Here is a 25,730-nt window from a genome sequence, read left to right on the forward strand (position 1 = left end):
TTTCACAGCGCTACAAAACAGAGGCGTTGGGTTGGTCTGACACGCTTTTTCCAGTTCCCAGGATGAATTCTTTGTAGGAAGTTGTTTCTCCTCCAATTTCCTCCAGCCCCATTGTGGTGAGTGTAGGTGTAATATTTAGGATGCTGGAGTTTGGGTTTTTAATCCGGGAGCCAACCCCTGTCTCAGCGTCCTGTCGCTATCCCGGGATGGTGGTGCTAGATTCCGCGGCGTCTCGGCAGGAACGGGGAGTTCCCGCCAACTTAAGAGCGAGGAACTGTCCCCAGCCCCCAACGAAACATAAATAAGTAAATAAAACAAAACAATCAGCACAACGCAGCCGATGAGCCTCCGGTGGCCGGGGGAGAGGAGGGTCGCGGGCAGTGAGGCACCTCCGGAGCGCCCTCTGGCGAGAGCAGAGCGCGCGGGTCCCCCGCCCTGGCCCCCCTTCGCCGCCGCGGCGCCCCCGCCCGGCGCTCCGGCTCACTCTCGGTCTCTCACTCCGAGAGACACAGACGGCAGCTCTCCCAGCGCGCGGGGGACCGGCGGAGGCGGCGCCAACACCACCGCCGCCGCTAGCCCAGAGAAGACCTGGGCACTGGAGAGAAGCGAAGCCCGAACCCCCATCCCCTCTCGCCGTGGGGGTCTTCTGAGCCGCCCGGCAGCTCCGCGCCCCCGCGCGACACCCTTGGCGGCCACTTCGCGGGGCGTGCCAGGACTTGGGGACGCGGCTCGAGAAGAGCCGGGGCAGGCGGCGGCGGCGCGAGGCTGCGCGCACCGGGACGGGAGCGGAGTGAGCGGCGGGCTGGGCGGCGGCGGCCGTAGCCGCGGGTGCCTCCCCGCCTCGCCGCCTCGCAGGCAGCGCTGCTTCCCCGGGCCGCGGCCGCCCGGCCGGCTCCTCTGCGCGTTCCCGGGCCCCGAGCCGGCGCGCGATGCGCCCGGCTGCGTTCTGATCGCCGCCGCGCCGCCGCCTCCGCCGCGATGATCCCCCCCGAGCCGCCGCAGCAACAGCTGCAGCCGCCGCCGCCAGCCCCGCCGAACCATGTGGTGACCACCATCGAGAACCTGCCGGCCGAGGGCAGCGGCGGCGGCGGCAGCCTGTCCGCCTCCTCCCGGGCTGGCGTGCGCCAGAGGATCCGCAAAGTGCTGAACAGGTGAGCGCGGCGGGGGCGTGGGGCAGGGGCTGCGGGCGACCGGCCCGGGCTCCCCTCCGTCCCCTCGGCGGCCCGGAGGCCCTTTGGGACGGAGTCGCGGCCGGGGGAGACTGAGGACTCCGGGCGACCAGGCGCCCCGCGCTGGCGGAGAGGCCGCGCAGCTTTGTCCCAGAGCTGGGAGCCCTGGAGCGCCCGGGTGCCGGCTGGTCCGAGGCGGGAGTTCGGGGAGAGGCGGGGTCGCCTGCCTGGCTGCCGTGGGTCCGCACGCCCACTCTCGCACACGCATGGTGCTCACTTCCCTTTCCCACTCGTACCCCAGCTTGGCGCTCAGGGGCCGGGGGGACCCGAGGGTGGCGGGGCGGAGGCGGGAAGGCGCCGGGCTGCGGCGACGGCGTGCAAGTCTCCGGCCTCCCGCTGTCGTCTGCCCCGCCCGCCTGTCGCCGACCCCTCGCCGGGGGATAGGGTCGCGGCGACCGCCCCCGTGGGCGGGCGGGGGACCCACTTTTCCTGCCTGACGCTCCAGTCGCCACTCCGACTCTTCCCGGCTGGGAGCAGGGAAGGGAGGCTAGAGGCCTGGACCAGACCCACGCAAAGTGCAAAAATGTTGCAGGAAGGGGCGCCCGGTTATTCCCGAGCGGGCTAAAGCCAGAGGAGGCGAACGCCTCCAGTGCTGGAATCTGCGCAGTGGATGGATCAAGGGCGAGGCGTTCCAGGAAGAGAACTCAGGTTGACGTGAAGATGCCCGCCGCCCCCATCCTGCCCCCCGCACCCCTGACTAGAATGCAATGTGAAGGGGTCTTAACTTCAGGAACTTGAAATGATTGAAGAGTTGACACAAAAATAGCATAGAAAATTGGTTTTGTGTGTTTTTATTTGGGTGCGTGCGTGCTTTTCAATGCATCTGTAGGGGTAACTCGTAAGGTCACTCTGTTCATACAGGTTTCTGTGTGGCACTGTATTGGGGTAACTGAGACTCCCCAAGGAATTCACATCGCTTAAAGCTTAAAGCTCTCGAGGAAGCACAAAATATATACACAAATAGAAGCTTGAAAAAATCTCATTTAGGAGAGTGGTTTAATTTAGTTATGTCAAATCTCAAACCATTCGAGTCCCTTGTGAAGAAGACTTGACATGTATATTAGCTTACTTGTGGGTACTTCTGTCTGTTTGCATTTATGATCAAACAAGATGAAATTCACTCCGAAGTGAGACATGAGTTGGTAAAAGAAAGTCAAGCCTTTACTTTGCTTTGATTTGTAGCTTAGAATAACACCTTCTGAAATATTACCTTTAAAAGATAGTGAGCAGAATATATCAAGATGATGCTGGCTCAGTACATATTATGTGGGGTTCCTATTCTTTATGAATACCTGCGGTTTTTTGAATTCCAAATGCCTTGACATTGGTTCTTTAAATTTTAAAGCAGAATATGTTAATTATTAATTTTCCTCATCAAACTGGAAAAAAAACCTGGTGCAATATTTCATTTATCTTGGCTTGATTGTAAGTTATTACTGATTCTGTGCAGGTTATTTCTTGATATATAATGAATCTTAGAGTCCAGAATAACAAGATCATTGAGGTAGGAATGAGGGGACCTGGGTTGTCATCATTCCTCTGCCACTAACTAGGCATGTGGCTTGGAGCACAGCCATTCATCTCCTTGAGACTCGGTTTCTGCACGTGTAAAATGTGTTTTATAATACTCGTCTTACCTCTCATCATAGTTTTCAGAATTAGATGAGATAATGCTGAAGAAAACATTTGGGAATGTACAAAGTCCTACACAAATTTATTTATTCAGCCGATTTCTGCTGCCTAAGGTGGGTCTGTGGAAGCATCATAAGCAAATTCACTGAAGCCACAGTACATCCTGGGTGGAACTTTGTGTTTTACTAAGCCTTCAGTGATCTGTGACACGAGTTGCACTATTCCTAATTTATAGAGGAGGAACTTAGGCTGAAGGGCTGGGTCAATGACATTTCATCCAAGTACATCTGTGAATGGAATCCTGGGGTTATAGCGTTTAGACTTCAGCTAAAACAGTTATTTGTCTTTCCAAGTTCTTCAGAATTTTCAGTATAATGTTTTGTATTGAGTAAATGGTTTTTCCTTATCCTTAAAAGATAAGAAGAAAATACTTCTTTTGAGATAGAGCACCTTCGGTAAGAAGACTGAGAATAATCAGAATAAATGTAAAAATCTCAATGGAATAATTTTGTCAGCATGCTGATGGGCTTGGCTTTTGGGCCGTGATTATGTCAACAGGAGACAGTGTTAGCACTGGCTGCTGAGTGACTGAGCTCTAAGTAAAAGCAAAAGTTGGGGGGGGAGTGGAATTTTGGAGATCCTGTGCCATTGGTTAGGTGTGGCTCCCCTTGTCTTCGAACCCTCCAGGTGTGTTGCGCTCGTCAGTGATGCTCCAAGGCAGGCCCACTGGGGCCTAATCATAAGCATCTTTGTTAATTTTCTAAAAGCTTGAGATCACTTTTTCCTTCTTTTTCTCCTCCTCCTCCTCTGTCCTTAGTACTTCTATTCCCTTCACCTGCATTAGCCTATCTACTGGTTGTCTCTGGGCTTCAGCTGTTTCCTTTCATCTACCCTGGCATGCAGCAACTTAGCTGCTAACAGAAAGTGAAGTTGCAAATCTGAAAGTTTGGAGCCAATATAAAAAATTTCCCTCCAACTTTTGGCATGCAGATATACGGTTGGCAGCATTCCATTGCTGTGAGCTGGCTGGTAGAGTCTCTTCAGTGACGGAATGAGGCATTACGCCACTCTTGGCTCTTAGCATCCCACTGGGCCGAAGGGGCAGTGCTGAGAGACTGAGGATGGTGCAAAGGGACGAGAAGTTTAGACTGTGAGCAGTGCAAGCCTGGCGAACTGCCTGCCACTGCTCACAGTCTATAACAATAGCTACCTGCCAACTCAGAGGAAGAAACGCGAACACATATGCCATCTATGTCTCAGCTACCTAGGGATAGGCAAAGAGAGAATTACTGATTAATCATTAACTAAAGGTACTTGCTCTCAAGAAGCTTAGAATGAAAATGTAGTGTTGCCTTAGTGAAATCTGCCTTACATTATCCTGCATCATTTTATGTTCTCAGCATAGCTCCATATCCATTCTCCTTTCTTCAATGGCTTCTAGAGCTGGATTGCTGATGACAATTGGGACATCCCACTGATTGACTGCTCACTCTCTGTGGAGCAATTAGATTAGAATATAACAGTATCCAAGACTTTGGTGAAAGAGGAGGTGCTAGAAACTTTTCTTTTTAACCAGTTAGCAGGATGTGTTACATTCTTTCTCCCTGTCCTATTCAAAATTTTTTGACAATGAGATGCAAGAAATACAAGATGATTTAATGCTAGAGTAATTGTTACTTCTTTAATTCCCAGAGATTTAGAAGAATGTATTGGTTCGAGCAAGGAAGAAATTATGGCGAACTTTTCTTCACTATTTCTTAGCATGGAATACTATTTATCACCCTGCCACAGGCAAGCAAGATATGACAAAGAAGAAAATACTTCAAGGGCAAAAGTGGGTGACCCTCTCACAGAAACTGCTGTTACTGTTACTGGACCAAACATGGGTCTCTTCTTGGGAGTTAAATCAAACTGCACCAGAAGTAGTTGTTTCACAAAGTAGAATTTTTGTTTGTGGCATGCAGCAAAGAAGAATGAAGACATGGGAATAATTTCACAAAGCTCTGCCTTCCCCCCAGCACAGAGAGGCTGGTACCTTTATTTGGGGTAGGAAATGAACATTCGAAGGGGATGTTTCATCATGGCGTGTAGAGGTGGGCATAAGTTTGCACATGCGTGGTTTGAAATCATGCTTCTACATACACTGTTTGATCTAAAAATGGCTGCTTCGCGCCTCCCAGAGGAGGGGAATTTACGGTATTAACGAGGGCTGGTCACTTTTAGCACAGCTCTCTGCCTACCTGTGCAGGTCTCAGTCTTGTGGTTGCAGTCTGGGCCCGTGTGGTCCATTTCAGAGTGACTGGGTCCTGGGCTGTTGTCCCTTAGAACTTCTTCTTGGAACGTAGCTGAAAACCGCGTAAGTTCAAGGCCCCAAGGTGTTAGATAAAGGAGCACCTGCATCTTTCAAGACAAGAGAATTAGGTCAAATGCAGAGGTTAGAACTTAGGCAAGACTAAAGAAGCAGGCTAGGGTCCATGTTTGGTGACAAAATCGGTAGATTTCTTAGAAACATACAAGAGTAGCTACTGATCTATATAGTATCTGAAGATTTTCCTTTCTAAAATGATTCCTTAACAAAATATTTGTGAAAAACAAGTTGCAGTTTGTTTTGCGTTTTGCATATGTGTGGTTTTATTTGTCTTTCCCCATTTGAATATTATTTTCAGATCTTAACAAAAATTACTATGAGTTTCTAGTTTTGACCCACTTTCTTCCTAATAAGAGATACATTGAGCTGTCTTAAGCTGTAAAGGGTTTCTTTTTGAGTCTTGTGGTGGGGGTGTTTAATCACTAGAATGAAACCTATTGGTGTGATCCTGGGTCATCCATTCATTTGATTTGGAACTAACTGATTTCCAACTTACATTTAGATTCATTTTATTAATTTCCAAATTTCTGAAACATTTTTGAATTGAAACCAAGGAGCATTAAAGAGGGTACATAGGAGAGTTGGGAGCAAGCCTACATAAAATCAACGTCTATGTGGAAAGTTGCCATATGAGCTGGGACAATATGTATTTATATATAGTTTGTCTGAGTCATTAAATAGGGTGGACAGAACATGGTGAACCAACAGAATGGCTGCCAAGGAACAGGGTTATGCATGAACCAAGTGTTAGGTACAGTTGATGGAGCCGTATTATAATTTAGATGATCCTTTTTTGTTGAATGGGAATGCTTTTGTTAAAAAATTGATAGTGAGGCTCTTCCTCAAGCTGCTCCTTCTGACAGATGTCAAAATGAAGGGAAAGACCGACTATTAATGGGATAATTGATACAAAATATTCCAAATGGAACCAGGTGGTGTGATTAAAAACAGACATTTCTACGATCAGTAGTAAACAAAGGATGTCTGCAAGATGCATTTATTTTTAACTAAAGGACAAAATTATAAAAATAAAAGATCATCCAGTATACTTATTTTTATGCATGGGCTTGGAGAAATGAATGTTCATATTAAAAGAATATTTGGTTTGCCTCGGATAAAGATGATGCATTCCCAAGTAATTAATGTGTAAGAGAATGGATGTATCTTTGTGTAATTTTTCTTTGACCTTTTGCTATGTCAAGATCCTTCACTGAATCAGGGTCATCCTAATAGATGTCTATTTTTACTCTGCACTGCTATAGATGTAGATGGTATAGGAAATGAGTTGGCTGCCCATATAGTTCGGAAGTTACTTCATGCAAGAGCTGATTTATTATTTAATTGCCATTTCTCATAAAAGTAGAATGCAGAATGTGAAAGTGCCACCATCAGGTTTTAGTTGAGCTTTCTCATTCATTTGAGTTCAGGCCAATGAGCATTTACTGTACATTGTTGAAACACATTAATTCTTGATTATGTTTCTGAAAAACTATGCTTAGGAAGTCAAAGTCCAATAGACACATGGAAAACTACCCCATAAATGTTTGGCATGTTTCTTGACTGTGGCATGAACATATACGAGTACACATTCATTTATTCTTTTTTTTAATGGTCAAAATCACATAACATAAAATGTATGGTTTTTAAAGTGTAAGGTACAGTAGTGTTAACTGTATACACATTGTTATGCAACAGATCTCTAGAAATTTTTCATCTTGCCAAACTGAAAAGCTGTATCTGTTGAACAACAACTCCTCTTTTCCCCTTCCCCACTTACCCAGGCCACCGCCATTCTACTTTCTGTTTCTAAGAGTTTGATTATTTTGGATACCTCATAGTAATAGAATCATGCAGTGTTTGTCTTTTTGTGACTGGCTTATTTCACTTAACATAATGTCCTCAGGGTTCACCCACGTTGTCTCAAATGGCAGAATTTCCTTCATTTTTAAGGCTAAATGATATTCCATTTTTTAAATCTGTTCATCCGTTGATGGACATTTAGGTTGCTTCCATCTCTTGGCTATTGTGAATAAAGCTGCAATGAACATAAAGGTGCAAATATCTCTTCAAGATCCTGTTTTTAATTTTTTGGGATACATACCCAGAAGTGAAATTGCTGGATCATATGGTGATCCTATTTTTAATTTTTTGAGGAACCTCCATACTGTTTTCATAGCAGTGGCACCATTTGATATTCTCACCAACAGTTGGTGGAAGAACTGGATGCTTTATTATATAATTCGATACAACCCAATGAAAGTGTTTGAGCTAAAATTATCATTTAGACAGTGCCTCAAATTCTTAAATTTTACCTTATAAAACATACGTTTGTATTATAAAATTTTACAGCATATGTTATTTTCATAATAGTGAAAGTTGTTGTCATCCTTTTATAGATACTGATTTTATAGAAAATAATTTTTGTGGTCACACAGCTAAGTAGTTTTATAAGACTCCAGAGGAAGGAGAGACCACACTAGGCTGGAGACAGGGTAGGAAGGTTCAGGGATGGCATGTTTCCTTGGCATTGAAAGATGGTGGCTTAGTCGGCTCGGGCTGCTCTAGCAAAATGCCGTGGCCTGGGTGTCTTAAACAACAGACATTTAGTTTTCACAGTTCTAGCGGCTGGAAAGTCTGAGATCCAGCAGATTTGGTGTTTGGTGAGGGCCTTCTTCTTGACTTACAGACAGCTGTCTTCTCATATCCTCTCATGGTGGAGTGTGGGGGTGGGGAGAGAGGGAGGGGAGAAAGCTCTCCTGTCTCTTATAAGGGCACTAATTCCATCATCGGGGCTCCACCCTCATGACCTCATCCAAACCTAATTGGCTCCCGAAGCTCCCACCTCCAAATACCATCACTTTGGGAATTAGAGCTTCAACACATGAATTTTGGGGGGACATAAACATTGAATTCATAGCAGATGGGTAGGATAGGAACATGCACGAGAAGAAGGATGAGAGAAAAGATAAACCAAATATGGGGTAAAAGATCGAAGGAGGATTAAGTGTCCAGTTTGACAATAATATGTGTGTGTATAAAAGGCAGTAGTGAAGTACGACTAGAATTGTAGGGTGGAGTCAGATAAGGGAAAGCCTTACATGCTCCAATAAGGAGTTCGACTTCATTCTGTGGGTTATTATTATTGCAGGTTATTGAGTAGAGGAAGGACATGATCAGAGATGTGCCTGAACATGATATTCTGGCCAAAATCTCTAGGACAGATGGAGAGGGGAGGGACAGGGGGGATCAGCTGGGGGCTACTATGGCCGTTTAGGAGAGAGGAGACTGGAGTCTCCATTGGATGGAGGTAGTCAGAATGGAGAGAGAGGTGCTGTGATTTGAAGAGAATCTGAATCAGAGTCAGGGAGAGGAAAATTAGGTTAGATTATTTTGGGGAGAGCACCCCAACAATGCCTGCATCATAGTGGATGTTTAATACTTGTTTATTGAAAGGTTTTTTAAAAGTTGCTACAAGGAAGGGATCTGCTCACCAGGGCAGAGGAGAGCTGGGGTGTTGCACAAGCTAGACAGGCCGCCAGGAGGACAGCAGCCAGCCACTCACAGAATGGTTCACGGACCTGTACTGATCCACAAACTGTGAGAAGAACAGAAATCGAGAGTAAACATTTAGAAATATGTGTAGCAATTTAACAGGGTAATTTTATCTATTTTCTTCTAATATTAAAAACTGGGTCATGTATTTTAGTAAATTTTTGTTTTTTGCCATTTTTATTTTTTGTAGTAGTTGATTTTTTCAGCTGTATTTTACAAAAGTATTGTCTGCAATGAATTGAAAAAAAAAAAACAATTGATGTTTTACAGCAGATAGTTTGAGAAGCACTGGTCCCAGCCTAATATCCAAGAGGCAGAAACAGTGAGTCTGGATTCTGGAAGAACATCTAATTATGGAGTCGGGGGTCCACATAGTGGTAGCATTACACTGGTGCAAGTCCCAGCCATGGGAATCCGTACATTCCAGCTGGGAATGTGGAGGCAGCAGGTTAGGCTTGACAATGGCTACATTAAGTAACAAGGACTCAACCCGATAGCTTGGGTTGGAGCTCCCACCTTAAAGGGGTCCCCTGGAGCATTAGGCAGAGAAGCTCTTTAGAAGTGAGGAGTACAGCGCAATACCCCAGTTCTGTAGAATGGGTGGTAAGTGGAGGGTGCTACCTTTCAGGGATCACAAAGTTGAGGAGAGCAGATTCTAGATCTGAGTGACAGAAAGGAGGGTCAGGGTTTCATGGGGACTCAGCATGAAAGGCGGGACCACTGGTGTGGCTTTACTTCAAGCTCTGAGGAGCACAGAATAGGAACTGTTCAAGCCAGTCAACGAATAATTACTGGGCCAGGTAAGAGTCACCACTCTCTAGATATTGGGGATACTGTAGGAACAAGACATAAAGACCTCCACTCTTGTGGAGACTGCATTCTAGCTGGGGGCAAGCAATAAACAAATGCATAAGAAAGATATCCAAGGATGCTAAATACTGTACAGAGAATTAAAGTGGGGCGATGTGACAGAGGGGTAATGGGTGGTACTTTATTTACCTCCAGGGGTCAGAAGAGGCCTCTCTCTCTCTGGTGACATTGAAGCTAAAATCGGAGTCAGCAGAAGGAACTGGCCATTCAAGAGTCAGAAGGAAGTGCATTCCAGGCAGAAATGTTAAGATGAGACAAGTAGGGGTAATGAACTGAAAGAAAGGGAGGCTGGAGTGCAAGGAGGGGAGAGTCAGAGGCTGGGAGATCACAGAGGGAGACAGACTGGAGATCAAAAGAGGGCCAGGAGAGGAGTTGTGTTTTATTCTAAGTGGGGTGGGGAGCAATGGGAAGATTTTAAGCAGAGAGGTAATCTAGTTAATGTTTTGAGAAGACCGCTCTGGCTGCTGTTGGAGAGTGGATTGCAGAACAGGTAAGCGGCTGCTGGAGGAAAGAGATGTGGGAGGCCTGGACTGGAGGGTAAGTGGAGGTGGAGAGAAACGATTGCGTTTTGGAGTGATTCGCACTGGGAATTGGAATCCATGGGACTGGATGAGTGATTTGATAAGCCTGCCGAGGGAAAAGAATAAAGAAAAATTCCAGTTTGAGGGGCTTGAGTAATTGGGTGAGTGATGGTGCCATTGGGAAAGACAGGGAGAGGAACGTGTTTGTGGGTAGAAAGTCAAGAGTTTACTCCCGGCAAGTTCAGTTAGAGATGTCTAGCAGAAATGTCAAATGACAGCTGGAGTATGGGATTCTGGGGAGAAATCAGAGGCTAGGGATTTGGATTTGGGAGTCGTTGGGGTGGTCCTAGATGAGATCATTTGGAGACAGTGTGTCGACAGAGGAGAAGAGTCCCAAGGTCTGTCTGGGGAGCACACCAACTTCCGAGTCAGACAGAGAAGGAAGACCCGCAGAGGAACTGGAGAAGGAGGGATCTGACATAGGAGGGAGAACAGGAGAGTGTGGTGTTCAGAAGCCAAGGGAAGGAAGTGTTTCAAGAGGGAGGAAATAAGCAGTCCACTGCGCTGAGAGTAATTGAGGAAAGGGCAGAGAAATGATCAATGGCTCAGCGACATAGAGGACTTGGGGGCCGTGACAAGCCCAGGTTCAGAGTGGTGGTGCAGATGGAAGCCTGGATGGAATGATTTGGGGAGGGGCTGTGGTGGGGAGTGCAAAACATAACTTTGGAGAAGTTTTGCCTTAACCAGGAGCAGAGTAAAGGGAGGATCTTTTAATAGAGGAGATAATACAAAAGGCCTGTGTGCTGATGGGAATGATTTAGTGGTGAGGGGAAAATTGCATATGCAGGAAGCAATGGGGTAAAGGAGGGAGGGAAACCTAGGATGTCGGATCCAGAGCACAGAGGGAGGGGTTGACCTTTGAGAGGAGCCAGGAACTCGCCGTGGTACAGGAAGGGAGGCAGAGAGTGTGGGTATAAATGAAAGTAAATTGGTAGATTTGGCAGTGGGAGTAAATGGCAGTTCCTGGCTGGTGAATTCCAAGACAAGGATATCATTGATGATGAAGGTGCTAGGTGGTGGGAGACGGGTGTAGGATGTTTGTACAGAGAGAAGTGGGAAATAGTCATTTTGAGGAATCAGAAAGGATACATACTAAAGAAGTATAGTAGGATTTAAGGGCAGTGCTGTGCGCTTATTTGACATTTGTGGTGGGGATGAGGTGGGGGGGTGTGATGGGCAGAAAGAAGCCACTGCTATTTAGAGTCTGCCTTGGCAAGGGTTACCTCAGAAACAGATCTGGGTCCAAGCTGCTGGCAAGCAAAGAGCCGTCAGTGAATTCACCCAGGAAGAGGTGAGGATAGTGGTGCAAGGGCACAGTGGAGGGAGCTCAGTAGGACTTTGGTCCTGATTATATTTGGGACTGGAGTGTGAGAGAGAGGAGAGAGAATTAAAAGTCACTTAGAGATTCTGTGTCTGGACCACTGGAGTGATGGTGTCCCCTTTAGAATGTGATTTGTTCTGTCTCAGGCAATTGACTTAACTTTGGGGGGGGCCTCAATTTTCTCATTTGTATACGGTTCAAGTAATCCTAGCCCTTCATTTCCCATTGCATTTGGGGGATTTTAAAATGAAATAACATCCAGGAGAGGGCTTGGAAAGATGCCAGGCACTATGCACTTGTTATCCTGGTCACAAAATTAAAACAGGAGCGCGGGTTTTCGTGGCTTTGGGCTGTGGTCGGGTGACCCACGGCCTCAGCTCCCAGCCAACTGGGACGCAGTGCTGCTGGGGGCCTGTGGTTTTTCTCCTGAGCCTTGTCAGCCAGAGTCTGAAGTGAAACCCACCCATCTACGAACAAGGCACAAGTCTTTAGTTCAGTGTGTTCCTTGTTTTGAAAGCTAGGTATATTTAAGGTTTCTTGGTGTTGTTTTAAGAAAGCCTCTTCTTGGGAAGACTAATTAGCCAGAAGGCATGTGTCCTGCTGTCTGATTGTGCCTCTCGGAGGGAGGGTGCTTCGACAGTACCTGTGGTTTGAAAAAGAGAGTTTGACAGGCTTCAGGAGAGGGTTAGTGCCTCTTGAACCGGGGAGGTTTGGAAATGAGCGTGGGCCTAAAAGGCTCCATAGAGGCCGGCAGTGGGACAGACAGAGCCGCTCAGAAGGAAGGGACAGAGTAGCTTTAATGTGCTAATGAGGGGAAGCCCAGATGCCAGCAGGATCAGAGGAGCTCTTTGTGACACTGGGTTCCCGGGGATGGCTGGAGTCTCTGTCCCTATCTGGATCCTGCTGCAGGCAGGAGAAACACTGCGCTCTCAGAGAGGGGCCCTTTCCTCAGCAGGTCGCCTTACAGACCGCTCTGAATGCTGGTGGGCAGTGAGGGGCTGTGGAAAATCCCAGAGTGGGGTGACTGCTTGAAAACAGGGAGGCTGTGAGCTGAGAGGAGGTGTGTGTGTGGGGAGGACAGAGGATGGGAATGGGGCGATGTGTCCTGGAGGGTGTATGTAGTTAGAGAGCTAAGAAGGGTATTCGCGGCTTCACAGAATTAACTGTTGTCCCTCTAGTACTGCCAAGCTTGGTGTGTGGTGTTCAAGCCAGTCTAAAAGAAGGTGATCTGGCCTTGAAAATAGTGCGAGTCAGTTTCTGGATAGTTAAGGAGCACATCTGAAACATCGCAAAAGCCACCCAGCCAAAAACTACCATCGCCCAGTGCGTGCTGGGATGAAATTCACGTTCTGGTTATGTCATTCAGTGGTTGCTCCAGAATTCTGGGTGGGGAGGGGTGAGGGACACCCATGTAGTTGGAAGCAGGGTCAGGAACTCTTTCTGAAGTGGGATTTGCATAACAAGAGCACAGTATTTACAAAGATTGTGTGTTTACCTGTGTTGACCCCATCTACTGACGGCAGAGATTGGGTGACGAAAGCGCCCCCAGCCTCCTCTTAATGCTGCCTCTGGATTTCATCATAACAACTAGGGTTGTTACTGTCTCTGGATATGAGATCCCAGATAAGACGGACAAATGAAGTTGGTCAATCCATCAATCCATGGTATCTTGACCTTTCCTTTGGCTCCCACTTTTCCTTTCTGAATCTTTCTGGGACTATGTAAATATTTAAATAGAATCTATGTAATATGTTATATATATTATTTTCCAAATAATGTACGTATATTAGATATTATTTGTAATGAATCTTTGTGTATCCATTTATCTCTTTCTGTCCTGCTCTGTTTCTCTCCGTCGCGCACACACGCACACACACACACAGACAGACTGATAGGTAGAAGATAGTTTTCCACTTGGAATAATTTGTCTTCCTTATTTAAAGATAGCCCTCAAATTTCCTTGCCATGCTTTTTCTTGGCTCAGAGTTGGTTCAAGAAGCGTGCTTTATTTTTAATGTGTCTTATTTTTATTTTGGAACCACACTGAATTGGTATCACCTAAGAAGACAAAAATATTCAGTGTGGAATTACCCATGAGCTAGCTGTATCTGAAGGTGTGAGTGCACCTATAGAACAGCCACCCCTTAAGGATCGCCCCCAATTTCGCTGAGCCATTTATGGTTTCATTACAACACTTCAGCTCTAGGTGATCATGAGTCCGGTGACTTGACTTCAAAAATTTACCTTTTGCCTACTCTGATTCTAATAGTTTCTGTGATTTTAATGCTTTTCAGGCAAAATTCTTCTCTATTATTCTTTTAAATTCCTCTTTTCCTTGATGCTTCCCATTTATTTCCTGCCCCTAATGGGATACATGTTCTTTGGAACGACCTTCCCTAGTGAAAGCAGGTGCTCTCAGCCTGAGGAAGTATAGGCAGCGAGGAGCTTGCTTGCACTGGTTATAGAAAATTGATCATTTACAACTCTAATGCTGATAAATGGATTCATTTGTGTCCAATGCAAAGAGACCATAATTATTACCTCCTTAGAAGCAAAGTTAATTGCAACCTGAGAGTACACCTTTGACGATGATGGAAGAAAAGCACTGCTTAAAGCGTTTATAGCAATGGGTATCAGATTGCTCATTTGGGATATCAGTTTGTCAAAGAAAAGGGCGATTATGAAAAGTATGCAACTGGGAAGGCCTGTTGAATGGACTGGTGTTCCAGGACTGCAATTTTTGGGGAAGTTTGTGTTGGTGAATTGAGATACGACAAAAAATTTCTTAGCAGCACTGTCATCTCCCTGCCTTCCTTTGTCACCACTGGAAAGCAGTTCTTTGGCTTTAGGAACCTGACAGTTCTCTCCCTTTTTAGTTGCTATTGGAGAAGTAGGTAAAGGAAACAGAGTCAGAAATGCACTTTTTTTCTAAAAATGAAATTTCCACAGCCTGGTATACTCTACCGCAAACTCTTCCAAATGGTGCTTGGGAGAGATAAGTCATGTTCAAGAAACAAAGGAGTTTTAAAGTGAAATACATAAGGAAACAAAATGTTGGGGTGGGGAGGGAGGAGGGAAACCTTGCCAGGAACTAGCCTTTTATTTCTAGTATACTCTGCTGTTTTAACCATTAAAGTAATTGGCTTCATGAGGCATAGACTGTTGCTTCTTGACCCATCTTAGGGAAATGCTAGCAAGTGAACAAAGTCACAGAAGCCATGTGACATGTTAATGAATGAAAGGCACCTTCATTCCACGTCAGAATTCCCATTCTGGTGAATTATTCATTTTCTCTGTGGAAATATTTTGAACTTAAGAAATGAATAAAGTAAAGCAATGAGTGGCATCATAAAGCCCTGAGCCTCAATTTCAAGGTTACTAGGCAGGGCCACGAGTGCTGTAGGGTACACTCTGATAGAGGAGCTCAGTCTATGAGACATTATAGCTCTTCATCCAAAACCCAAAGGCATCGGTGCTTCTGGAAACCTGCTTGACATCCGGCCCCCGACCCCCAGGTCTGGTTAGATGACCCATTCAACATGCTGGCTGTTTCTTGTCCTTCACACTCTACATTATTTACTTGTCTAAACCTTCCTAATGGCTTGTAGGTCCACGAGGGTGTTCTCTACCCAAGATCTTACATAGAACCCGGCACAAAGCAAGTGCTCGTAAATATTTGTTGAACGAAGGAGCAAATAATCTGCTAGAGGCCCCTTCAAAAGAGAAATTACTTTCAGCAAGTTGATCATTTTATTTTCTCAAATCATGTGTGTGATAGTGCCTGGCACAAAGGAGGTACTCAATGAATTTCAGTTTTAATTGTTTTTTTTAAATCAATCTATGGAAAGGTAGGAGATACAGGAAAGCATAGAAAGGTAATTTGAATGGTACCAGAGTTAGGAAAGCACTGCAGTGCACTGCTTAAGTCCTACTCACACTTCAAAACTTGATGCTGTTTCTATCAGCCTTCTTTCCCAAAAGTTTTCAATTCTGTCTGCCAAGAAATTTCCCTTGGGATAATCAGTTGTAGATATAAAAATAGAAGTCGCTTAAAGCTCGTTATAGGCAGAAGAGGTTAAGAACAGGGCTAGATTGCTTACTTGAGCATCTGAGTACTCCGATCTTGAGGACCTCAGTTTCTTATCTGTTCACAGGTTGTTGTGAGGACCAAAAGACAAAACATATATACAGGACTCAGAACAGCATCTGACATATAGAAAGTCTACTCGGAGTTGTACTATTATTATTACAGTGATGCACCACGTAATGATGTTTCAGTCAATGACTGACCACGTATATGATGGTGGTCCCATAAGATTAGTACCATACAGCCTCGGTGTGTAGTAGGCTAGACCATCTAGGTTTGTGTAAGTGCACTGTATGATGTTTGCACAGTGATAAAATCCCCTAAAGATGCGTTTCTCAGAATGTATCCCCGTCAATAAGCGATGCATGACTGTATTATTATTATCACTAGCAGGTAAAAAGCTTGGGAAAAAATAAAGAAGAAGCAATCCAATTGCTGAGGAAACTACATGAAAGTAGAGCCCATGTCCAGCTTGTTTAGTGCTTTCTATCCAGTGCCCAGCATAGCCCTTGAACATAATAATGTTGATTGTACTTGTTTAATGAATTAATGGTATACTTATGGTGGTCTGGGGCAGGAAAGCTAAGAGGGTTGTATGGTAGTTAGAATCCCAGCTCAAAGTAGGCAAGGAGAAGAGAGAACGACATTTCTTCTTCCTCTTTGTAAATATTTTCCTAAACAATTTCAACCAGTTAGAAATTAATTTGAGTTAAATTTCTTCTTTAAATAAGTCACCCTGGAAAAATTAAGCAAGATTAGATTTATATCCTTTGTATGTCTGCTCCAAGGAAGGCAGTCCTAATTGTGACTAGGAGATGCAAACACATAAGGTTAGGTCTCTGTTCTCAAGTGTGTTTTAATCTACTTAATCAGTTATTATTTCAGTCAGTCGATTAGATTGCTTTCCTCTTAGCTGAAATCAGTCACAGGGAAGGATGGAGCATTACCTGAAGGCGTCTTTGAAACATGGGACGTTGGGCATGAGGGCAGGGCTGGCTGGCTTTTTACAGTGGGGGAGTTGTACCCCTGTAAGCATTTTGGGGTAAAGGAGAAGAACACACGGTGTGGGAGACCATCAGGGATCAAGTTTGCTTGTATGTCCACAACTCTCCACCAGTGGGATTGGGCATCACTTCCCCCGGAGATTTTCAGAGGCATACTGGTCAATAAATGTTTGAGAACGTGTCTATGCGACAGCTGTGAGAATTTTGACAAGTCATTTGAAATACGTGGTCACTAAATCCCTGTCCGGCTCTTATGGTATATGGTTATATATGACAATAAAGCCCAAGGACCTTCTGACAAATCAAATGGAGTTTGTTTCTAAAGCATAAGTGTAGTCTTTCTTCTTCATGTACTGGTACCTAAGCATAAAATGACAGCTAAGCTGTTTCAGCAGTGGTTCCTGTGTCTTTGTGACCTGGGGGCAAACAGCCCATGCAGAGAGTTTAGGAGTTAAAGATCCTGCATGCTAGACTAGAGTTCCAGCCAGAGAATTATTACATACCTCAGTGTATTTAGATAAAGCCTGTAGAGCAGGTTATCTACACTGGAATAGAATGGATATTAACATACATATTTTTTTCTAAAAGTAGTTGGCTTTTAAACACCTATTCCAGAACACGCAAATGGGACACCTTGAGCAGCAGCACAGTCCCAGAGGGTTGCTCTCTGTGACAGCCTTTCTTTTCTTCTCTCTGGCCTTTGTTGCATCACTAAGGCGGAGTGTTTTATCCAGTGTAGAGTGATGGAAACTTCTGCTTTATGATATTATCAAGGATCTGCCTACATAAAAAAGAGTAATGAAGTCATTTGGCTTACATTCTTGATATCATTTGTATTGCCTCTGTGCAGGGTTGAGTGAAGCAGTTTCTATAGCTGCTGTAAGCAATAAACCTCTAAATGTTAAATGCTGACTCAACATAAGCATGTCTGCAGAAGATGATTAACTTGAAGAGAAGCTAGCGTCAGCAAGAAGAAATACAACCACACATTCAAAAGGAGTATGGAGTACTATTTACATGTGACATCTCTTGGAGCCATTGCAAATAGAAAGAGAAAAGTATAATTGTGTTAGATGGAAATAAGTGTACTCTTTCTCTTCTACCCTTGGCATTGGAGATTTTGTCCTCCAGAGTCTCTTGTTGGTTCCCTCACTAGTGCATCCATTTTGCCCCAGATGGCTTGTATAAGCCAGTTAGTTCTTGACCTTCTTCTGGACTCCAGGGCCTGCGGATTGTTGTTGGTCTTGGGGTGGGCACAGGTCCCAGGTTGGCCCACCCAGATTGAAGGGAAGGACTTAACATTTCATGGTAGGGCGAGAGATTTGTCTTTCTCTGCTGGATTTGGTCAAGTAAACAGCAATCTTGCTACTGGCTGTTACTGTCATTTGACCGTGAAGGAAACCAGCCTTAGGATGTCACTGATGCTGAGGACAGCGAGTGGAGAGAGGGATCGTCCTTGAAGATAATATTACTATCTGACTGACTGCAGTGCTATGTGCTTGGAGCTGGCTCTGTCACTGGACTTTTATTCTGTGGGATAATAAATATGCTAACTGTTGAGGCCAGGTTGACTTGGGACTTGTTTTACTTGCAGCTGAGAGCTTCCTTAACTGATGCACACAGCTCTCTCACTTGCCTTGAAATTGACGACCTTGTATGGATACCAGCCAGGGCCTTTTCGTCTCTTTCAGTCTGGACACATCTGCCAAGGAAGAGCAGAGGCAGTTTTGCTCCAGCCTGTGGTGTGGAGGGTTGGCTTTCCCAGGATGCTGTTGCACAGAGGGTAGAAGGAATGGGCTCTTGTGATGGATGCCATGAATAGCCATACCAGTCTGTAGCACTTTTGATAATCCCGAACTGGTCTGATTAGACAAATATATTGAGGAGATTGGAGTGCTGGGTGATAGGCTCCCCGATCAAGTCGTCCATTTATTCATCTGTTTGATAAGCATCTCTTCCAAGCCTGCTCTGTGCTAGGCTGGTGTTAGGCACTGGGTGTTTGAAAGATGTCACAGAGTATAGTGGAGAACCATGGAGCACCTGATAGAAGGGATTGGGAAGGCGTCTGAGAATGTGACAGCCAAGCTGACAACTGGAGAATGAGGAGGACTTAGCCAGAATAAAGAGAGGAGTGTGTGGAGTGTGTGTGTGTGTGTGTGTGTGTGTGTGTGTGGCGAGGGTTTTTAGGAAATGTTTTAGGCAGAGGAAACAACACATCAGAAAACTGTGAGTGGGTGGAACTGTGGTGCATTCTGGAAAATGAAATCCGTTCATGTGTCTGCAGGTGTGTGTGAGAGGGAGTGAGATGTTAGGGGCTGGAGGAGTAGATAGGGTCCGGTTGATGCAGGCCTTTGGAAATTTGTTAAGCTGTGTGCGCTTTGTCTTAAGAGCACTGAGCAGCTTTGGAGATTAAGCAGAAGAATAACTTGACCGATTTTCATTTACATAAGCTCTGGCTGCCTGCAGTATAAGCAATGAATTTGAGTACAGCAAGATTGGTTGCAAGGGGCCAAATAGGCGATGGTTCAGAGGAGAAATGGAGAGTTAGGATGTACTCTGAACTTCTCCTTCTTGAAACCATGGGTTTTGATTGTAATTACTACATAGGAGAAAGTTGAATCAGGTTTGACGGCAGTCAGCATTTGATTTTTTTTGGTGTGACAACTATGTGACCTTAGGCAAGTTGCCTAAACTCTCTGAGCTTTAGTTTCATGATCTGTGAAATTACAGTAAGAACACCTACCTCAAGGGTCATTGAGGAGGATTAAATAAGATAATATGTTTATAGCTTTTGGCACTGTGCCTGAAATATGTTAACTGTTATAATTGTTAACCCTTAGCCTAATAAATGTGAAAGGAAGAGGCACAAGAACGAAGGCAGAGTTTCTGTCTGAGTTCTTTTGTAGTCTGGGAGTTGAGAGTCACACAAAGATCACAAAGCAAGCATAACTGTGGTGCTATCATATTTTTTGGGGGAAGTAGGACTTGTATCTATCATGTAGGGAACACATTTCTAGTAATCGTTGCTCTTGGAGGGGACGAAGTAGAAATCAAGATAAAAAATCATAAATAGAAGGGGTGCTTATTTTTGGCTAAGGAGAAGAGGAGAGAAGGGGTGTTGAATTCACAGGGCAGGGACAGAAGGAGCCTTGGCCCTGGGAGATGCTGGGAGGAAGGGTTTCCAAAAGACCTGTGGCTTCTCTGCAGTGACAACATTCTGCAGAGGCACAGCTGGAAGCTCTAGGTGAAAGCAGGCGGTTTTCTTGTAGGATGGGGGCTTTTGTTTGTTTGTTTCTTTTTTTAATCATATAGAACAGCTGCCGTATAGCAGATTTTGTATTCAACACATATTTGTTGAATGAATGCTGGAGAGGTGGATGTACTTCCACCAAGCTTGGATTCTGGGGTCGGAATTTGTGCCTGAGGCGTAGACACATACTGGGTTGGGTTTTCTCCCTTTGCCGCCTACAAAGCAGCCTTGTATTTTCTATTGAAGTCATTAGAGAAGCTAATTAGAGAAGCTAATCAATGGCTCATGAACTGATTCATGGAGATAGATTTCTCAAGCCAGAGTTTGAAAGAAAAGAATGGATTCTTTCCCTGGGCTGCGTGAGGAGCTATTTTTAGTCAGCAGGTGTTGCTGCCTTTAAGAGGCATCTGGCAGGGCTTCCTTCTACTTCCATTTCATCCCAAATACCAACTTTCATTCCTTCCATTCTAGAAACATGCTGCTCTGCGAGTGTTTTCTGAGTAGAAAGGGGGATTATGGGAAAGAATAATCAAGAAAACATATATGAAGTGCTTAGCACAGACCCTGGCCCCACAGTGAATGGGCAGTAAATAAGAGAGAAGGTAGACAAGCCATTCACAGGGGGTGGCTGGAGGAAGGAGATGGCAGGTAGACATGGCTCCCTGCTGAACATGGACGAAATTTCTCTGCATCACTAGAGATAATGTGTTGCTTTCAGCTTCCTCAGTCTGAATCAATTCCTGTACCCAGAGCCTTGGCTTATAATTTTAGATGTCAATACTTATTAGATAGGAAAGGGCCAATCAGGTTTCCTTGTGTATTGCTTACAAACAAACAAATCCCCTCCAAATCAATTGGTGAAAACACAGTGACTTCATGCTTTGATAAGTGGGTCCTTAGGAAAACAGTATGACGCACAGTTTTGGGATGAGAACTGGGCTTCCAGAACAGTTTCTTCCTATGATAACTTTCTAATCATACATTAGATTCATGCCAGAGATTGGTAAAGTGTGAGCCGCAGATATTGGTTTGCTCTGTGCTCATTTGTTCCACTGTGAGATGCCTGCTCAGATCTTTGATGAAGACAACCCTGGAAATTTCTTGCTTCTTGGAGAACAGCTGCAGAAGTCAATCAAATACAGGCATACCTCGGAGATGTTGTGGGTTGGGTTCCAGACCACTGCCACGGAGCGAATATCACAATATAGTCATGCACCGCTTAACGCCAGGGATATGTTCTGAGAAATGTGTCGTTAGGTGATTTCATTGCTGTTGGAACATTATAGAGTGTACTTACACAAACATAAATGGTACAGCCTATTACACACCTAGGCTCTGTGCTATTAATCTTATGGGACCACCATTGTACATGTGGTCTGTAGTTGACCAAAACGTCACTATGCAGCGCATGACTGTAAAGCAAGTCACATTAATTTTTTGGTTTCCCAGTGCATATAAAAGTTATGTTTACATTATATTGTACTCTGCTAAGAGTGTAATAGCATTGTGTCTGAAAAAACAATGTACATACCTGAATTAAAAAATACTTTATTGTTAAAATGTGCCATCCATCGTCTGAGCCTTCAGCGAGTTGTAATCTTTTTGCTGGTGGAGGGTCTTGTGAAAAACACAATATTGGCAAATCGCAATAAAATAAGATATGCCTGTACGCTACTGGCTTGCTTCAGCGAGCTGTACACTGTCTACAGTTACGGATCGTGTACTGTCCAGTACTGTGAAGAGGCTGGGGAGCAGCTCGACAAGTCGTGGTGATCACGTCAGTCAGAGAGAGAATCAATAGGAGAGAGAGAGAGAGAGATTATACAATATATTTATATACTAAATATATTTTTATATATTATGAATAAAAATAAATAGAGAGAGAGATTTATTTTAAGGAATTGGCTCATGCAGTTGTGGGGGCAGGCAAGTCGAGAATCTGTAGGGTAGGCCAGTAGGCTGAAAACTCAAGCCAGATTTCTGCTACAATCTTGAGGCAAAATTCTTTCTCCAGGGAACCTCAGGTTTTTGCTCTTAAGGCCTTCAACTGATTGGATGAGACCCACCCTCATTATTAGTGGTACTGAGTGGCATTGCTATGGCTTGGTTCTGAAGCCCATGCTATTGTGTAGCATTCTATACAGCAGATATTCGTTGATACCATTTTGTTTTTCCTAGTAACAGAAAGCTAACTCAAGCTAGGGTACAATTTATTGTCTCGTGTCCTCAGGAAGTCTAAGGTGAACAGCTTTAGGCACAACTGGACCCAGGAGCTGAAAGGATGTTGTCAGGACTCTTTCGCTCCCTCTCTTGGCTCTACTTATTTCCTCTTAGCTTTATTCTATAGACAGGCTCTCTCTGTTGGAAAGGTGAGACTCCCATTCTCCAACTCAGCCAGCGCAGTAGAAAGGGGCTTTGCTCTTCCACAGCTGTATAGCAATTCCAGAAAATGACTTTGGCCTTGCTTGGATTATGTGCTTATTCCTAGTCTAATTTTTGGGTCCAAAACATGCAGCTCTATGGTTGGTACCACCTGGGTGTCAGGTCTAACTCTGGGTTGGAGAGCCTGGGGGTCCGGGAGCTGGGGCACGGTGATGGAGAGTCACACTAGAATAGGTGGAGGGAGGGAGGGCCCTGCCACACGCAGGCCTCCCATCAGTGACAGTTCCCTGTGGACGCCTCCCTAGTGGGTACCTCTGAGGCCTGGACTGGGTGTGAAAGTTTTATATTTTCCCAGTGGCAGATGTACCTTGAAGCCGTCTTGTGGGGACAGTGTTTTTAGTGCTTTGGCCTATTTGAAAGGAAAGCTAGCTCTAAACTATTTAGAATTTAAATATGGAATTTCTAATTTTTGCCTCCAATTCAAAGCACAGGACCTAGGAAAACTTCTTTTTTAAGCTTTAATGCTAAATTAGCTTCCCCCTAGGTACCTGAACATCAAAGACCGTCTGAGGGAAGGTAATGGTGCCACCCAACGCTCGTATCACCTCATCCTTTCTAGCTGCAGATCACAGACAACCTTGAAAGATGGCTGTTTGTATTCCCATCTTACCTTCCTACAATCTCATCTTCCCTCTTTAGGGGGCAGGGTCCGATCTATTTCCATTAGTAACTCCCTACAGTTCCTAGCACAGATTTCTGTCGCAGTGGGCACTCAGTAAGTGCTTTTGAGCAAGTGACTGAATCTGAGTCATTATGGAGTAAAATAATCCATTGTGAGCTGCACTGAGAGTTCTCCAGGGTAAATTTTTAGAGGGGTATGGCACAGAGCCGGGGTGACCAACACTGGTCTGGGTCAGACTGTCTGGGTTGGAATCCTTTACCCTAACCCTTTCTACACCTCCATACCCTCATCTATCAAATGGAGATTATGATAGTATCTACCCTACAGAGATCTTATGAGGATATATTGTATGCCCCTGGCCCACAGTTAGAACTCAATAAACATTAACTATTACAATTGTTGTTGTTGTTGTTTGGTTGTTTTTGATGCTAGAAGGTTACCAGCCCCTGTTTGAACCTGGCGAGCATTTGACTGACTTATGCTCATAGTGGTGCCTCTTTCGCATATCCCAACTGCAGTCTGTTCTTGCTTACATTGCAAAGTAGGGAAATATCTTTCAAAGAAATAGTTTGCTCTTTTCCCTTTTGTTAAAACAATACTAGTGAATGTGTTAAGAAAGCTGCTATGAAAACAAACACAAACAAAAAACAATACTAGTGTACAGGTGGTTGTTCTCTAAGGACCCCAGTCTCAGGAATTTAGGATAATAAACCCGTAGGTGGTTCATCTTGATGATCTCCAAAGATGTTTTTCCAGTCGCCAGATCTATTTTCACGGTGAACGTGGCCCATTTCCCACTAAGCTACTGGTCGACTAATGGCTTAAACCCTATCCTGTTCATTCTCCTATGGCTCAGTCACTTCCTGGCACATCATTCAATAATCTTTATGTCTCAAACGCATCCAAGTCACCCAGAGGGACTTTTCACTTTGCAGGTAGGTGTAATGAATTCTGAGAGTGAGGAGAAGGTAGGTGGAGTGGGCTCAGGCTTCTCTGGAATTCTCTAAGGATTTCCACAGTGGGAGGATGAGGATTGCCTGCAGAGGTCTTTAGCTTTGCCACCCACAGTATAGACAAAGGAACTAGGCGCTTATCTGCTTAATAGTTGCTATGGGTTTCTGAGAAACTCTGGATAAAGAGCTGCCTCCAGATCAAGGTGGGAAAAGCACCTTATTGTCTTTTGCTGTTGTTGCCTAACACATTTTCAATTTTTTCCAACATTATTATCTCTGTTTCACAGAGAAGGAAACCAAGGCATGAAAAATTTCAGATAACAGAGCAAGTAGCCAAGCAGAGACTTGAATTCAGTTTGGCTTTAGCATCTGTTCTGTTAACCATCACGCTGTCCCTACAAAGATGGCAAAAAGGAACACCTTTTAAAGCCCCTTGTGGTCTCTACCCAGATAAGTTAACTTTCTAGACCCAAATCTAAGATGAAAAATGTTAGATGAACCAAATTTCAGATGGATGGAGCCTTTTCTCCTGGCAAGACCAAGACATTCAAATGCTTCATTTCCCAAAACTCACTTTGTGGTGTAACTTAGTGCTGCGTGAACTGTGTCTGCGTGAACTTAGTGTGCGTGAACTTAGTGTGCGTGAACAAGGATGATATGAAGTTATTGGGACATGAAAAGACCACGTGGGACTTTCAGAACTTGGAGTCACTGAGGTCAATCGTGTTTTCCTTTGGAGGTGGTCAGAAAATGTGAATTTTAGGAGGCTCTTCTGATCCAAGAAACGGGGGCACCAATTTGATTGGGATTCCAGGGCTGGGCAAGCCAGCAGTTTGCCCAGGGCCTACCCTCTGCACTTTGGTGTCCCTAGCCTGTCTGCTGGGTTTCTCAGAAAGTGCTGCTCAGAGAGCTAGTGATAACAACCACCAGTGTCTTATGCTGATTTCATATGGCTCTAAGGACAAGCTGAGAACTTGTTTGACTTCTGCGTTCTGTGCTTCCTGATGGGAACAGCACAGAACCATCTACTGGTACTTGTGACATGAATACGGTGCATGTTGAGACATGTCACAGATGAGGATGCAGCACTGCTTTCGTAATGATAGTAAATGACTTTCTTCTACTTTTCACTCCTCGTAATGCCTCTTGGACATGCATACATCGTTAGGCATTATAAACCTTGCACATTTATATCTTTAATAGTTTCTTAGTGCATACCATATTCAGTATTTAGACTCCTCTTCCTCTTGTTTTCTTCCTTCCAAGAAAAGCAAGCCCTATGAAGCACTCTAAGTGTATTGTTTTAGAGTAGCAAATTGTCTTTAAAACAACATTACACTTAAGTCACTCCGATTTTTTTTAAGCCTGTATTTTTTTAAAGAAGGTATACCACACTCCCAATATTTCTGAGTAAGCGTAGATGTCTTGTGATGAAGTGGTTGCTGTAGAAATTAATCACCTTCCAAAAAGAATAGTGGAGAATATAAATCCATATAAATTACCCAGAACACTAGTCAGGACTTCCCCCTGAGCACCTTGGTTTATGAGGAATTTCAGGAGAAAAAAGGAAAAAGTAGGATATTTTCCTCCTTTTCTCTGTCATGGAAAAAGGGCTGGAGAAAGCTGCTTTCATGCTCCGCCTGCCCGGCCTTCCCCCTTCCTGCTGGCGAGTGCCAGAAGGTTGCGGGGCAGTGTGGCCAGCACCCCCGCTGATGGGGAGGGCTCTTGTGATACTAATTGCAAAATACACTTGGGCATGGTGGGGCCCATCACTTTATGAATATTCTGCATTCAGAGTCTAAATCGCCTGTGCACTGTC

General features: G+C 44.7%; 1 protein-coding gene across 1 annotated transcript in view; it reads left to right on the plus strand.

Annotated features, from left to right (window-relative positions):
• The first annotated feature begins 479 nt into the window (after nt 1–479).
• SLC35F1 (solute carrier family 35 member F1) overlaps nt 480–25,730 on the plus strand; it is a 374,430-nt gene continuing 349,179 nt past the window's right edge. The window contains exon 1 of the mRNA XM_023650977.2: nt 480–1,151. Within this exon, the coding sequence (XP_023506745.1) occupies nt 979–1,151 (173 nt within the window). The 5' untranslated portion in view covers nt 480–978. The remainder of the gene's footprint in view (nt 1,152–25,730) is intronic.

This window comes from Equus caballus, chromosome 10 (assembly GCF_041296265.1).
Source record: "Equus caballus isolate H_3958 breed thoroughbred chromosome 10, TB-T2T, whole genome shotgun sequence".
NCBI lineage: Eukaryota > Metazoa > Chordata > Mammalia > Perissodactyla > Equidae > Equus > Equus caballus.